Raw genomic sequence first — 14,567 nt, 5'->3', positions numbered from 1 at the left:
CCCCGATAGCTGAGTGGTCTCTGCAACGGACTGTCATGCCAGGGGGCCCAGGTACGCTGGGTCGGAGTTTTCTCCGCTCGGGGACTGGGTGTTGTATTGTCTTTATCACCACCATCACCTCATTCCCATCGACAAGCCAAGTCGCCGAAGTGGCGTCAACTCAAAAGACGCACCAAGTGACCGGTCTACCCGACGGGAGGCACTGGCCACACATTTTTTCCCTTTGTCCATCTCCTCTTCCCACCGCTCTCTTTCCGTCACCTCCTGCCCTTCTTTCTGTCCATATGCTCCTCTCCCCTTGAAACGTCCCCTTAGAACAATTTATACAAGACTGTGCTTAACCTGACACACAATATTATTTAGCGCAACGCAATCTGACTTTCAAAATCCCTACAAAAGAATGGCCCTGACTAACATTAACCTATACCTTTCACAAATCACTTACCTCACAAAAATCTTCGTTACTGGAACTACTGCAATACAGCGAGCGCCACTACTGCCAGCTAAATAAAAGATTCAAACTACGGAAGGCACTAACTACTGATAGGGATAGTTAGCAAATGAAAGATATTAATAGAGAACAAACAATGTATTTACCTTAATAGTCATAATATATATAGCAGTTCATGACAAATTACAAAACTCCGCCATCTCTCTCCCCACATCCACCACTGCTGGCGGCTCACCTCCAACTGCGCAACGCGCCTCACCAATACCACAATTTCTACAAGGACTGCAGTGGGTCTGCACCTCTGGTGGCCCACCAATGCCGTAATCTCTACCAGGACTACAGTGGGTCTACTCTGTGATGACCTACCTATCAATATTCTTCATAACTTCGACTGTCTCTGCTGTGGGTTTGCTCTGTTGTGGCCCATTACCTGTCAGCATGTCAAGAGTCAGCACTGTCTTTCCGTTGGAAGGACAACACTACTTCTTCAAGACTGCATGGAAATCCACTACTTCCGTGTGCATTTTCTTTTACTGCTCAGACTTTGAGAAAAACACTGAAATTTTACTGTGATTAACAATCTGGACTATCTTTATGGACTGTGAGAAAATTTTAGCTTTTGACCAACGTTTTATCAGTAAGTGTGTGCATTGGTTATCTTTGTTACTGTAATTATGAAAAATTTTATCAAATCATTATTGGCCACTGCCCAAAAAAATTTGTAAAATTTTTTGTGGGGAGCATGGGGGCTATGTAAGTAGGCTGTTTAGGTTCTTATATTGGTAACGCCGCCGCCACGTAGCGCTCTCTGTATGAAAATCACTGGCTGTACTGTGTGCAGTCTGTGGCTAGTTTGCATTGTTGTCTGCCATTGTAGTGTTGGGCAGCGGCAGCTGGATGTGAACAGCGCGTAGCCTGTTCAGTGTTGCCAATTTAGCGACTCTGTCGCTAGAAATGGCGACTTTTGCCTTCGTCTTAGCGACAAAAAAACCTTTTTAGCGACAAAAATTATTTAGCGACTTATCTGGCGACTTTTGGAGTACTGACGACTTTTGAAGCACAAATCAAAACTATTTTGGGCCAGTATTTTCGTTAACAAAACTAAGATTTTAACTATCGAATGGGTACTACGCAGACATTGTTCTAGATTTACTAAGTTAAATTAAGTTCTTAGCAGATTATGTAGCACTGTTCAGCATTTAGTAAACCTGAATGTGGGAACTGCCTACAGATTAAGAAAACCTTGACTATAGAACATTATTCATTACCCACTAGCCTGTTATCGTCGATAGCGTATCGATCTATAATTCTTAAACTTTTGAACCTTTATTTTTCGAATTGACAAAAAACATACGTAATATTAAGTATAATAAAATACATTTCTGTCCAGCAACATCTAATTTTTCGAAATGTTATCTTGCAGTCAAATTATTACCACATGCACAGTGGTAATGCAAGAACAATTCGATGGGGGTATCTCAGACATTATTACGTTTAACCAATGAACAATAGGACTGATATTGAGTTACCGAGTAAGTAGATTGTTTCATGACCTCTAGTTCGCCTGAGTTTTAATGTATTTTCAGTGATTATAAATTGGTGAAACTTATGTTGTGGTGGCTTACATAATGGATTTACCGCAGAAGAAGAAGCAGTACGCTCAAAAATATCGGGATGCGTGGGAAGCAGAACCTGAATTCAACGGGTGGCTGAAACCAGTCATTGGAGACTTATCGAAGGCAAGATGTCAAGTATGTGTAACAGAGTTTTATGCTGAATTGTGTGATATTAGAAAGCATTCGAAAACTATTAAGCATAAACAAAAAAATTGATTTAAAAAAACACAAACCACCTTACCAATAAAAATTGTTTCGAAAACTACAGTTAAAATAGCAAGCAGAGTGGAAGGCACCCTTTCTTTATTTATTGCTGAACATTGTTCTATTTTACCTGTAGATCATTTAGGAATACTGTGCAAGAAGGTGTTTTCCGATGATGAGGGCGCTAAAAACATGCGATTACATCGTACAAAGTGCACTAACATTATGACTGAAGTTTTGGCTCCATATTTTACACAATCATTGGTTGACGATATAGGTAAACAAAAATACAGTGTACTAATAGATGAATCCACAGATGTATCAATATATAAAATGCTAGGTATCGTTATACGGTACTATAGTGTAAACAACCAAACCATTAGATCAGCATTTCTCAAACTCGCTGTAGTAGAAACTGCAGATGCAAGAATTTTGGCTGCTGTTCTTGTGAATTCTTTGAAAGATCTCAAACTTCCAATCGCTAATACGGTAGGAATTGGCACAGATAATGCTTCTGCAATGGTTGGAATAAGCAATGGGCTTTCCGAACAACTCAAGAGAGAATATGGTTTGAAGCATTTGGTTCTGATCGGTTGCATTTGTTACTCTCTTCAACTTGCAGTTTAGCACGCCTCAGTGAATACCATACCAAGAAACATAGAGTTACTTGTACGGGAAACGTACAATTGGTTCTCCATTTCACCCAAAAGACAAGAGGAATATAAAAAGGTTCATGAGACAATAAATTGTGGAAAACAGCCACTAAAATTTTTGAAGGTCTGTGCAACACGTTGGCTTTCAATTGAACCAGCAATACGAAGAATTCTAGAGCAGTGGGAAGAACTAAAGCTACATTTTTCACTTGCCATGGTTCAAGACAATTGTTACACTGCCGATCTTTTGTACAAGATGTATTGTGACGACTCAAATCATCTTTACATGTTTTACCTTAAACATGCTTTAAAAGACGCACAAATAGCAATAAAAGCTTTTGTAGGAGAAGACAATGACCCCACTAAATTACTAGATACACTTGTATTTCTCATGCAGTCACTCGGACAAAACATAGTTTTTCCAACTGTTGATTTGTTGACAACGCCAGTTCCAAGCGAATGTATGTACGCAAATACGAACCTTGGCTTTATGTTTGAACAGAAATTGTCTGAGTCAAGTATGTCTGAAGAAAATAAAGTTTATTTGAAGAAGAGATGCATTCAGTTTAGTCTGAAACTCATAAAAGAAATACAACAAAGACTGCCAAGTAACGTTACGATCCTGAAAAAAATGTCAATGCTGAATGTTGAAGAAACATTAAAAGTGAATAAAAATAATGCTGTAGCGGATGTAACCAAAGAATTGGGTTTTAGTGGCGATTTCGTAGACGGTATGCTGCAAGAATGGCATAATATCAACTTCATTAGGTGGAATGACACTACTAACACTGTTCGATTTTGGAGTGAGGTTTTGCAATATAAAAATGCCGCAGGGGAGAATCCTTTTTCTTTGATTTCACAGCTAGCAATGACTGTTCTATGCCTACCGCATTCAAATGATGAGGTGGAAAGAATATTCAGTTCTGTGAACACTATAAAAACTAAACAACGTAACAGATTATCGTTAAAGAATTAATGCTTTGATCATATTGAGAGACCAGCTGAAGAAACAAAATAAAGATTGTGCATCTTTTGGTCGGCCGCGGTGGTCTAGCGGTTCTAGGCGCTCAGTCCTGAACCGCGGGACTGCTACGGTCGCAGGTTCGAATCTTGCCTCGGGCATGGATGTGTGTGATGTCCTTAGGTTAGTTAGGTTTAAGTAGTTCTAAGTTCTAGGGGACTGATGACCACAGATGTTAAGTCCCATAGTGCTCAGAACCATTTGAACCATTTTGCATCTTTTGACATACCGTCAGACGTATTGGAGCTTATTGAAACGAACAAAAGTTACTCTTTTGCGACAAAACCAGTCGAACCGCAACATCATCTTTTGAGCGACGTTCAACCCTCTACATCAACTACAGTTCTGTCAGAGCATGAAACAGAAGAGTTATTCGATCTTCTGAGTGACGACAACGAATAGCTCACATACCAGTATGTATATATTTTGTAACCTAATTTGAGTTCTTGCTTTCTTTTGTTACAAATATAGTTGTATATTTCTAGTATATTTGACTACTGTGATCGGAACAACAATTTATGTGCTGCATCAATTATGATAACATGTTTAATTAAACGTTCGCGTATTTTATATGTATGTTGTTGCAAGCGATGCGTCATTTAATTAAGACAATATAGCAATTACGTATGAGAAAATTTTTATTAATATTTTATTACCCCCCCCCCCCCAACTGGCTTATTGCACCATTCACAGCACGAAAGTTTCAGTACACCCCTAGTAAAATCAGTTTTAGCGACTTTCTAGCGACTTTTGATATTGAATCTAGCGACTCTGGTTTTTTAGAGTTGGCAACACTGAGCCTGTTGGAGGTGAGCCGCCAGCAGTGGTGGATGTGGGAAATGAGATGGCGGATTTTTGAGTACAGAATGGATATTATGAACTGCAATGTATATTATGCTTTTTCAACACTATTAAGGTAAATACATTGTTTGTTCTCTATTAAAATCTTTCATTTGCTAACTATGCCTATCAGTAGTTAGTGCCTTCAGTAGTTTGAATCTTTTATTAAGCTGGCAGTAGTGGCGCTCGCTGTATTGCAGTAGTTCCAGTAACGAAGATTTTTGTGAGGTAAGTGATTTGTGAAAGTTATAGGTTAATGTTAGTCAGGGCCATTCTTTTGCAGGGATTTTTGAAAGTCAGATTGCGTTGCGCTACATAATATTGTGTGTCAGGTTAAGCACAGTCGTGTATAAATTTTTCTAAGGGGACGTTTCACCCTCTCCATCCATCTTCTTCTCCCCCCTATGTCGATCTGCTACTACATCTCTCGCTGTCCTCTCTCCAAAACGAGCGAGGTGGTGCAGTGGTTATCACACTGGACTCTCGCATTCGGGAGGACGACAGTTCAAATCCGAGACCAGCCATCCTGATTTTTTTTCAGCCACGACTTTGCCAGAGTACGCACATGTCCCATACATTTAATATATTTCACAAGTATTTGTACCGTATTTCATCTGTATCTGTAGCGAATTTCACCCTGTAGTTTCAGTCTCTACGTCGTATCTCCTAAACAATATGTCGTGTAATGACATAATTCCTCATGTACATACAGTGGTTTATTTGGATACTGTCTGCGAAATGTATTGCGAATACAGTAAGTATCAACGACGAAATAAATTAAAACATCAGGTATGATGCGCATTTTTTCAGGTATCCCAATGTTTATGACGTCATATATCCTGAAATAAGTGTCGTACAATAAGTTTAAAAGTCATGCGTGATGCGGCAGTTTCTTACTCATCTCAGTGTTTATGACGTCATGTTTTCTGAACTATGTATGTACATGTGAACACTGTCTGCAAAATCTGTCGCGAATACAGTTAGCAATAAAGAAGTAATAAATTAAAACATCGTGCTCGATGCGCCAGTCTTACTGCATGAACAGCGAAAACCTAGTAAGCGATAAACTTTCTTCCTTTCATCATTTTGCTGGGGTTGTTACAAAGATAAAATGTCGTTAAGATTTGAAATTATGTCTAAGGTTCGTCGCAAGTCACTAAGTGCTCTCATTTTCAAATACTGTATGAATATATTCTGGGTATTCGCGCGTCATGAGCTACACTACTTTCTCGCACCCACCCCCACACTTTTGATAAGTAGGTGGTTCTTACATCAACAATGATTTTTTCCAGAGAGAAAGTGACATGTCTACAAAGTCTGGTTGCAATCGTTACAATGTTTTAGGAGGAAATGTGGAACACACATACATACGTATATAAAAACACACGTACAAATATCCATTTTTGTAATATGTATGGATTTATCTTACTGAGACCTAGTTAGAGTGCAAAGATCCTTTAGTTTATTTAGACGTACTAATGCAGTACAGAAATTATAAAGTAAAATGTGTATGTATTCTAGTCTTGTTGGCAATGAACCTGTCACCCCCGAAAACTGATGATTCGACTCTGACACTAATATTGTTCGTTATCGATTATTTTGATATGTCACCCACTTGTATATCCCGTCCGCTCCAAGTACAATGCATAGAACGTTCATGGATATAACTCGCTCGTCAGACTGGCATGAATTTTTGCGTTTTGTCGGTTTTGGTTGGTTTCATTTGATAACAAAAATCTCGTCAGTCTTGACATTTCTTTCCGGCAAAGAATTATCCACGTTTTGCACTCCAATCAAATCTCGGAAGACATTCAAAAGTCGTTGATTTTATTTGTCAGTCACATTCTGGAAAAGATCCTGAACACCTGATGTAGAGATGTTGCTCCACGTCCTCTACTAAACACTGCGTGGTTGCAATTGACTAGTAGAAAACACATCTGTTGTTGTACACCAAGAATGAAGTCAGTCTCGGAAATTTTTGGACGGATGATATATGAACCCCACGCGCAACGGGGCACTGGCTGTCTTACCCAATAATTATGTACGTACCAATCTCCGTTGCAATTGCTCTGGGCGTTTCAGAGCATTTTGACTAATGTCGTGAAACTGTAACAGAGTTGATGAAATTATTTCGGATGATCAGCCGAGTAACAGCATCGTCTCGAAGCAATTTTGCTAATTGTCAACTTCAGGTTAACTGAAATTCCCATCTCCACGTTGCTCTAGCACAGGGATCTGTCATGTGTAAATATTTCCGTGGTCACATACAGGCTAACCAAGTGCTGTGCTGCGGTGGAATAAGTCACAATTTCTCCTGAAGAAAACTGCAGCTAAAACTCGAAGATGTCTTATCTCCTAGCGTTTGCGCCTCTCGCAGGATAACTTGATAACGTTTTCCTCTATCACTTATTTACAGACAACTCGACACACATTATTTGGAACAGCGCTTCTCTGCTACATCTGAAATGTTTTCTTATCACTTATTCTTTTCCAGACAAGTCTTAGCTTCCCCGCGTGATGTATTTGGCAGCTAGCACTGCTATGCACAATATTTTACCTCTACAGTATGGCGCCTACCTATATCCTATAATCCACTTGTGTAAATAGATGGTTGTGTCGCCTCTCTTGTATCTTGGATACATTTCTTTTTTTTGGGGGGGGGGGGGGTTACATGAATAGACATGCTATTCACTTAAATGCATTAGGTTAATCAGCTCAGTAGACGCTACTTACACTACGTTTCCTATGTATTTTGTGGGAACCTTGACTGAGATAAAATATGGATCACGAACTCTAGAACGTACACTTTCAGTTGTCTAACCACGTTGAAGATTGTATTTTTAGGATCGTGTGTTCGACGACAGGTCAAGTCATTCGAATCAGCCCCAACACCGCTTGTAGTGTAGGCAGTAAAGAATGTCGTTGCTTTCGGACTTGGTGTAACGTGTGCAGGCAGCGTACCCCAATGTGTCTACTATTAAACGAAATTTAGATACAGAAATAAATAGAGAAAACAGAAGTTATTGAGTACTGATATCGTTTATTAAATAAATTGTTAATAAATACAACGATGGCGATGCTGAAGTGTGGTTCCAGTATTACCGCTGGTCTGGAATTCGATTAACGTTTGTTGGTTTCTTGGTAGATGCCGCGCTACTTAGAGCTATACAGTCTTCTTTCATCGTGAACTGGAAATCTGAAAGATATACGAAAGATGTTCCATCAAACAATGAAAATAATTAAATTTCTTATCTTTTATGAGTTATTAGCATTTGAAGATCTCTTCAAAATAAATATTTAAAACACAGAAAAATATAAAAGTCTCTAACTAATCGCCAAACTCTAATTCATAATCGTGGTGAAGAAGTTCCTACGATCAACATCTTATCAAGTAAAGGGTCGTATACATACTGATGAGAGGAAAGATGAGTAGGAATGCTAAATTAACGATGGTTGTTTTGAGACACTTTATACAAAATTTCAAACATAACAGACTCTGTGTCTCGATTATCATAACCAATGAGATCCTACATTTAAAATACTCATTGTTTTATTTCTCTGTACTCCAAGATCTACCTATGTTCTGCTCTAATTGTTTGGTGAATTACTTAAGAAAGCAGTCTTTGTCTTTCGAAAACAACGTATGTTGTTTAAGTGAGACTAGATGGCAAACATGTTTGTCTGTTATACAAACGTACACTTTTCCGCAGCCTAATTTTTTATTTTCGTGCTACCTAGACTCGAAGCTATGAGCTCAGTTTCCAATACAATAGTATTACAATGAAACAAGTTTTATTACATATCTCAATAAATATGTAGCAGCCAAATCAGTGAATAAGCCTAATGTCTACAATACAATAATTGTAATAATACAAGAAACTCAGTTAACAAAATCCCGAAAGAAACAGTTATCGTAGAATGGAAAATCAGTCAAGTTTGAATCATTATACTTTTCGTAGGTACTACAACACAAACTAATCAAGGTTGTGTCTTCATTCCGGGTGACAATTTTTAGTGACCCTTCATTTCCAGAACTTCTAAATCAATAAGTCCCTGTTCTCCGTGGCCTGTTCTACGCTCCTAATACACCAGCACCGTATCCAACATGACTGCAAAGTAACTGCTTTGAATTCACAGAATCATCTTCTGCGCTTATTTTCCCCTTCTGTCTCGATGAAACTAAGATTAAATTGACAATGCAGTACTAAACGTCAACTATAAGTAAAAATACGTACTTGGTAGGTTGACTAGCAATATTTCATAACGCATTGACAGAGTCGTTCGGTGAATTCTTGTTGGGGACTGGTTTCGGACGTCCACTGTTGACCAGGGCTGAGCAGTTTTTGTCAAGCGTTATTCGAAAATCTGAAACATTTAAACAACAACTGCAGAATTCGGAAACAGCGTATTTCACCGTCGTGAAATGTTAGTTTACTCATACATACATGGCAGCATTCTTTTGCAGAATAATTAATTGTTTACTGCCACCTGGTCAGTCTAGTTTGTACGTGTAGCTCTCTTCTGTCATCTACCTTCCCTGTCTTCCTGCATCGACTCTGCAATTCCTATCCTCCAGTGTTATAGGAATGATTCAAAATAAGTTTTACACCACCCTCATGACATATTGGTTGAGGATATTTGTTCATAAAAACTACTTGGGTCACAGGAAATCGTCACGTTTGAAGTGGAGGTACTATGGAACTTCGTTTGAATGTGGTAGTTTTGGCCATAGATCAGCCGAATAATCGAAAATCTACATACATGCGGGAATTCAGAAAAAAAATAGAATGACAGATAATACAATATTTTACATAAATGTTGACCAGATATTAAAAAAAGAGTACGTTTCGTACACTGAAATAATCAGTTACGTATCTGTTGAGCCAGATTAGTATGTCGTTTACATGTAGAACGATCACGTTATAGCTCGGCCGACATTGTTTCATCATGCCGTTCCAAAAAACCGTTATTTGACCAGTTGCGATGTGACAACTGTATGCGTCGTAATGTCTTCAGACTGAGTGTCAAATTCGTGAGATAATCCGTCATCACCATCAGAAACCATTGTCACTTCGCAGCGAGTCGTTTACGTTGATAACGCCTATGTCTGAGTATCTCGAGATCTTTGTAAATGTTGCAACACCAAATCCATCAGCAATGTCTTTCAACAATTGAAGCCATTAATTAAAAAACAGCACAAATGAATAGTTTGACACTATACGAGTTGTGGTTATTTGGTATCAGTGTATTCATTGACGGAATCCGTTCCTCTGACAAATGATCGAGATAAGTGGAAAGCGACGACATGTAAAATCATTTGAGTACCATAAGAACTACATGACTGTGAGTAATACTGGAAGTGGAGCGGTCACCAACAGAAACAGATGCTTAATCATTGGTTCTTTGACTGTGCTTATGAACATGACATACCAATAAAAGCCCCTAAGGCAAAGGACGTTGGGAAGTATATAGCATCCGTTGATACTCGTCATCACGATATTTTGAAGAATTGGTGCAGAAACACAGAACGCAACAGATGAAACATGCTGACTCAGATAGTCAAGTGTGGACACAGACTAAAACTGACACTGTATTACTCACAGTATCATAAACACGTCAGAGTCAAAATAAGTGCGGTTTATATCTTTCCAACTTAATTCGGACTCCCTTACTGTGGAGTTGTACAACATGAAATATAATGATTTCCCAACCAGCAACAAAAAAAAAGCAAGATTTCTGGCAGTGCTTCACACTTATGCCGCCGGATTTCACTAATTTGAATCAAAGTTATATATATAGTTAACTGGGCACAAAATACCAACACAACAATCTAAATGTTTTAGAGATATGCAAAAATAACTGGTTTCCTCAAAAGCAAGGTTGGTGGACTTGTGGTGCTCTTGTTCTGGTAGCCATGGCTTCAATTCTCCGTTACCCTATGCAGTGCAGCTACCTTTTTGTACATGTACACTACCAGTTTCCTTCTCTCTGATATCATTGTTCACTTGTAACAATCGTAGGATATGCTGTACTGTACAGCTCTGTTTCAACGTAGTAACTGACTTGCATATGACGGCTGTCTCAATATAAATCTAATGGGTCTCGTCGTCGATTGTTGCAGCTATAGAGTTAGAATACTGTGGAGTTATTGTACTAAAAACCACACAGATGAACTGGGGATCCCGATCTATGAGGGTCTGATAAACGAGATCCCACTGTAAAGCTAAACCTGCATCTGTATGATTACTTCTGCACTGGCACTCAAGTGCCTGGCAGAGAGTTCATCGAACTGTGTGTGTGTGTGTGTGTGTGTGTGTGTTTGCTGAGAGACTGAGTAACATGGAAAGTGATAACGATTTTGTAAATACGATGAAATAAGAAGAGCTCTCATTCAGTGTAAATGCCTCACGAACTATCACGCCAGAACAAAGGAGTAAATGTTAAAGTAAAAGAGGAGGTTTTTGACGATATATCTGTGTTATTTACGGACAGTGGTGTAGAATCTGCTTCAAGAATGTCAGTTAATGTCACTACTAGGAATAATGCAAATCCTGAAGGTGATATTAAGCATGAAATCAGTAACAACCAATTTGTTTGATGACATTGCCGGCGGCGGTGGTCTAGCGGTTCTGGCGCTGCAGTCCGGAACCGCGGGACTGCTACGATCGCAGCTTCGAATCCTGCCTCGGGCATGGGTGTGTGTGATGTCCTTAGGTTAGTTAGGTTTAAGTAGTTCTCAGTTCTCGGGGACTTATGACCTAAGATGTTGAGTCCCATAGTGCTCAGAGCCATTTTTGTGATGACATTGTTGGTATTATTACTGAATCAAATGTGGCAAATGTGGATACCAAATATGGAATACTACCGGTGGAACAAGGTAAACAGGAAACAGTAATGCAGAAAATAGATACTCTAAGTATGCAAGAAATGTTTGCAGCATTAATGGGTTCTGTAGAAGATGGAAACAAACAACATACTAATTTGGTTAAAACAATTGGTCAGAAAATTAGTAAACTTGATGAATAACTCGCAAAGTGCACTAATGTTCTAAAAGAAATGTGGAAAAATGATTTGTAGTCGTTAGATAGTAAAGTGATAGGCAAAATTTCTCAAGTTGAGAATACTACCAACAATTCGTTTAAACTGTAAAAAGTGAATTAACAGATGCTTTGGAAAAAGCTGCTATTGGAAACAAAGAAAGAGTAGATTTGGTAAAAGAGAATGTGCAGAAAGTAGAGGTTAAAATAGCGGCGGTAGAGTCTATATGTGTAAATGATCACAAATTGTTAGAGAGTAAAAACAGTTCTGAATATACCAAATGTATGAATGAAGTGAAATGTGTGTCTGACTGAGTCTGTGTGTCTGAAGAAAATGTTCTTCAGCTAACTAACCAGGTAAAAGAGGTTTAAACTAAGTAGGATGAGCATGAAAGTAGATCATGCCAAGTTGAAACTAACCTCAGACATGTAACGAACGGGAGTGGGTGTAGTTTTGTAGTAGAATCGTCTGAAATATCATACGCCACTAACAGGCAGGTTTTACGTTTTGATCCAACAGGAAATGTACATCCAAAGGAATTTTGGAGTGACTTTGAAGGTTTTTTTACCTAGTTTGTGGTCAGACAGACAAAAAATAGGGTTTATTACGTTTAAATTCTTGGGAGAGGCTAGAACTTGGAGGGTTATCGCTACTGAACAGTACGATACTCTACATATATTTGAACAGGCGTTTTCTAAAAAATATTGGGACAAGCAGAAACAAATGGAGTTGCTAAATACCTTCTGGGCTGGGGAAAGTTTAGCCACAGAGAGGAAAGCGTAAGAACGTTCGTGTTGAAGTGAATGACAAATTTGTCTTATTGAAACAATAGAAGTTGCTGCATTAGGAGGAGCATGCGAATCATAATGTCAAACCACCAAATAATGCAGAATCACAGCATAATGTAAACTTTAACAGAATAAGCGTTTACTGTGGAAATAGCAAGAGCAGAGGTGCCGGGAGATGGTGCTATCCAGCAAATGATAGGCGAAATAAGGGGAACCAGGTGCAAAATTATCGATCGTATTCTCTTGTGCGAGAGGATTATGTTGCGCCAAGGTGACAGCAAATGGAGATAAACGTAAGAAATAGTACAGAATCCCAGAATCCGTCAAACTAAATTCCGTCTGTAAAAGGGTAGCGTTTACAAGACGTGAAGTAGTAACTTGAACCCGCTAGCAAAACCGTTTGTATTGTACATGTTAGCACTAAACAGACAGGGGTTACAAGTAGGGAGCAGAAGAAGGTAGCAACAACAGACGAAACGAGCTACATAAAAATCTGTACATTTAACGGAGGTTTATGGGATTTTTCGAACAGGCATAAACAAAATAAGCACTGTATTGCAAACTAAATGGATGATGTAGCAGCGGAAAATGTGACAGAACCTGAGTGCCAGAAAGTATTTAGCAACCAAGTTGAAGTCGAGTCATATTCTGAGGAAGGAGAAGTAACAGGAGCTGCAGAATTACGGGAGATTAGTGATGTCAGTGTAGAAGGAATGCTAGCGTCTATAAACGACGACATTTGTGAGGCTATAAGAGAGAGGCAGGAAAACGGTGTCAAAAATGGGGTTCAGTCAGTTAATTGCGGAAAAAAGGGAAAGAGAGAGAAAAGAGAGAATGGCAAAACGCCGGAAAAAATTTTTGCGCTTCATTAATGGGTAGAATAGTTAGTTTGGGGAAGTAAAGTGAAGAGGGTAATTCTCCAAAAATCTGTGTAATTTCTGGAAACAGGGAAGGTTTCGGCAGAAAGGATGTTGTGAACGATTTGTTGGAGGAGGGTTCTGACACTAGCAATGAAAGGAAGGTGTTGAGTCAGCCAGTAATTAGTCTACAAGTGTGTAATGAAGAAGTACGGTGTTTAGCAGATAGTGGCAGTGATTTATGTGCTGTGGGATTTGTTGGAGGAGGGTTCTGACACTAGCAATGAAAGAAAGGTGTTGAGTCAGCCAGTAATTAGTCTACAAGTGTGTAATGAAGAAGTACGGTGTTTAGCAGATAGTGGCAGTGATTTATATGCTGTGAGTAAAAGTTGGTTAGAATCGTTGCCAAAGAGAAATGAACTTGTAATAATGCCAGTAAAAGGGAAACAGATAATTGAGCTACAGGAAAAGTTAAAAAACCTGTTAAACACGAAGGTATATTGACAGTAAAAATAAATGTACTCCATAACTCCTTTATAATCCCTGATCTACGTATAAAAATGCTAACTGGCGTAGACTTCTTAAGCCAGTACAAAGGGAGAATAATTTTTAATGAAAATGTAGTCATTTTTGAAATAAATGGGAAAGATGCGATGGTACCATTTTTTCGAAAAAATAATTTGACTAAAGAAGAAGTAGCCAGTATACCAATTAGGTATTGTAGAAAGATGGAAGATTTAGAGGGCTACAATAGGTATGGGGATGGTGTGGGGTTGGACCCTGAGGAATGAAGGTGGTACAAGAAAAAATAGCTAAGGCTCTACCAACGAATCTCCAAACTGGAGAACTGGACTAGCGGAACCAAAGGAAAAGTCAAAAAAGATTACTGCACAAGGGCGAAAAAGTTTACACATGAATATATGTGTCAATTTAGGATTACTTAAAATCACAGCCAAATGCATATAGATTAGTATATTGGAAATTGGGGAAACCATTGGGCTTAAAAATGTTATTAAAATGGCTCTGAGCACTATGGGACTTACCTGCTGTGGTCATCAGTCCCCTAGAACTTAGAACTACTTAAACCTAACTAACCTAA

General features: G+C 38.8%; 1 protein-coding gene across 2 annotated transcripts in view; it reads right to left on the bottom strand.

Moving 5' to 3' along the window:
• Positions 1-7,818: 7,818 nt before the first annotated feature.
• The window catches only part of LOC126187850 (uncharacterized), a 47,377-nt gene continuing 40,628 nt past the window's right edge, over positions 7,819-14,567 (bottom strand). Inside the window, exons 3-4 of one of the 2 annotated variants that reach the window (XM_049929163.1) lie at positions 9,021-9,150; positions 7,819-7,981 (exon numbers count right to left, since the gene is read on the bottom strand). In XM_049929163.1, the coding sequence (XP_049785120.1) occupies positions 9,044-9,150 (107 nt within the window). In that variant the 3' untranslated portion in view covers positions 7,819-7,981; positions 9,021-9,043. The remainder of the gene's footprint in view (positions 7,982-9,020; positions 9,151-14,567) is intronic. The other variant, XM_049929164.1, reaches the window with a different exon arrangement.

This window comes from Schistocerca cancellata, chromosome 5 (genome assembly GCF_023864275.1).
Source record: "Schistocerca cancellata isolate TAMUIC-IGC-003103 chromosome 5, iqSchCanc2.1, whole genome shotgun sequence".
NCBI lineage: Eukaryota > Metazoa > Arthropoda > Insecta > Orthoptera > Acrididae > Schistocerca > Schistocerca cancellata.
Note: the sequence above shows the minus strand (reverse complement) of the source record. Positions and strands in the feature narration are given on the sequence as shown.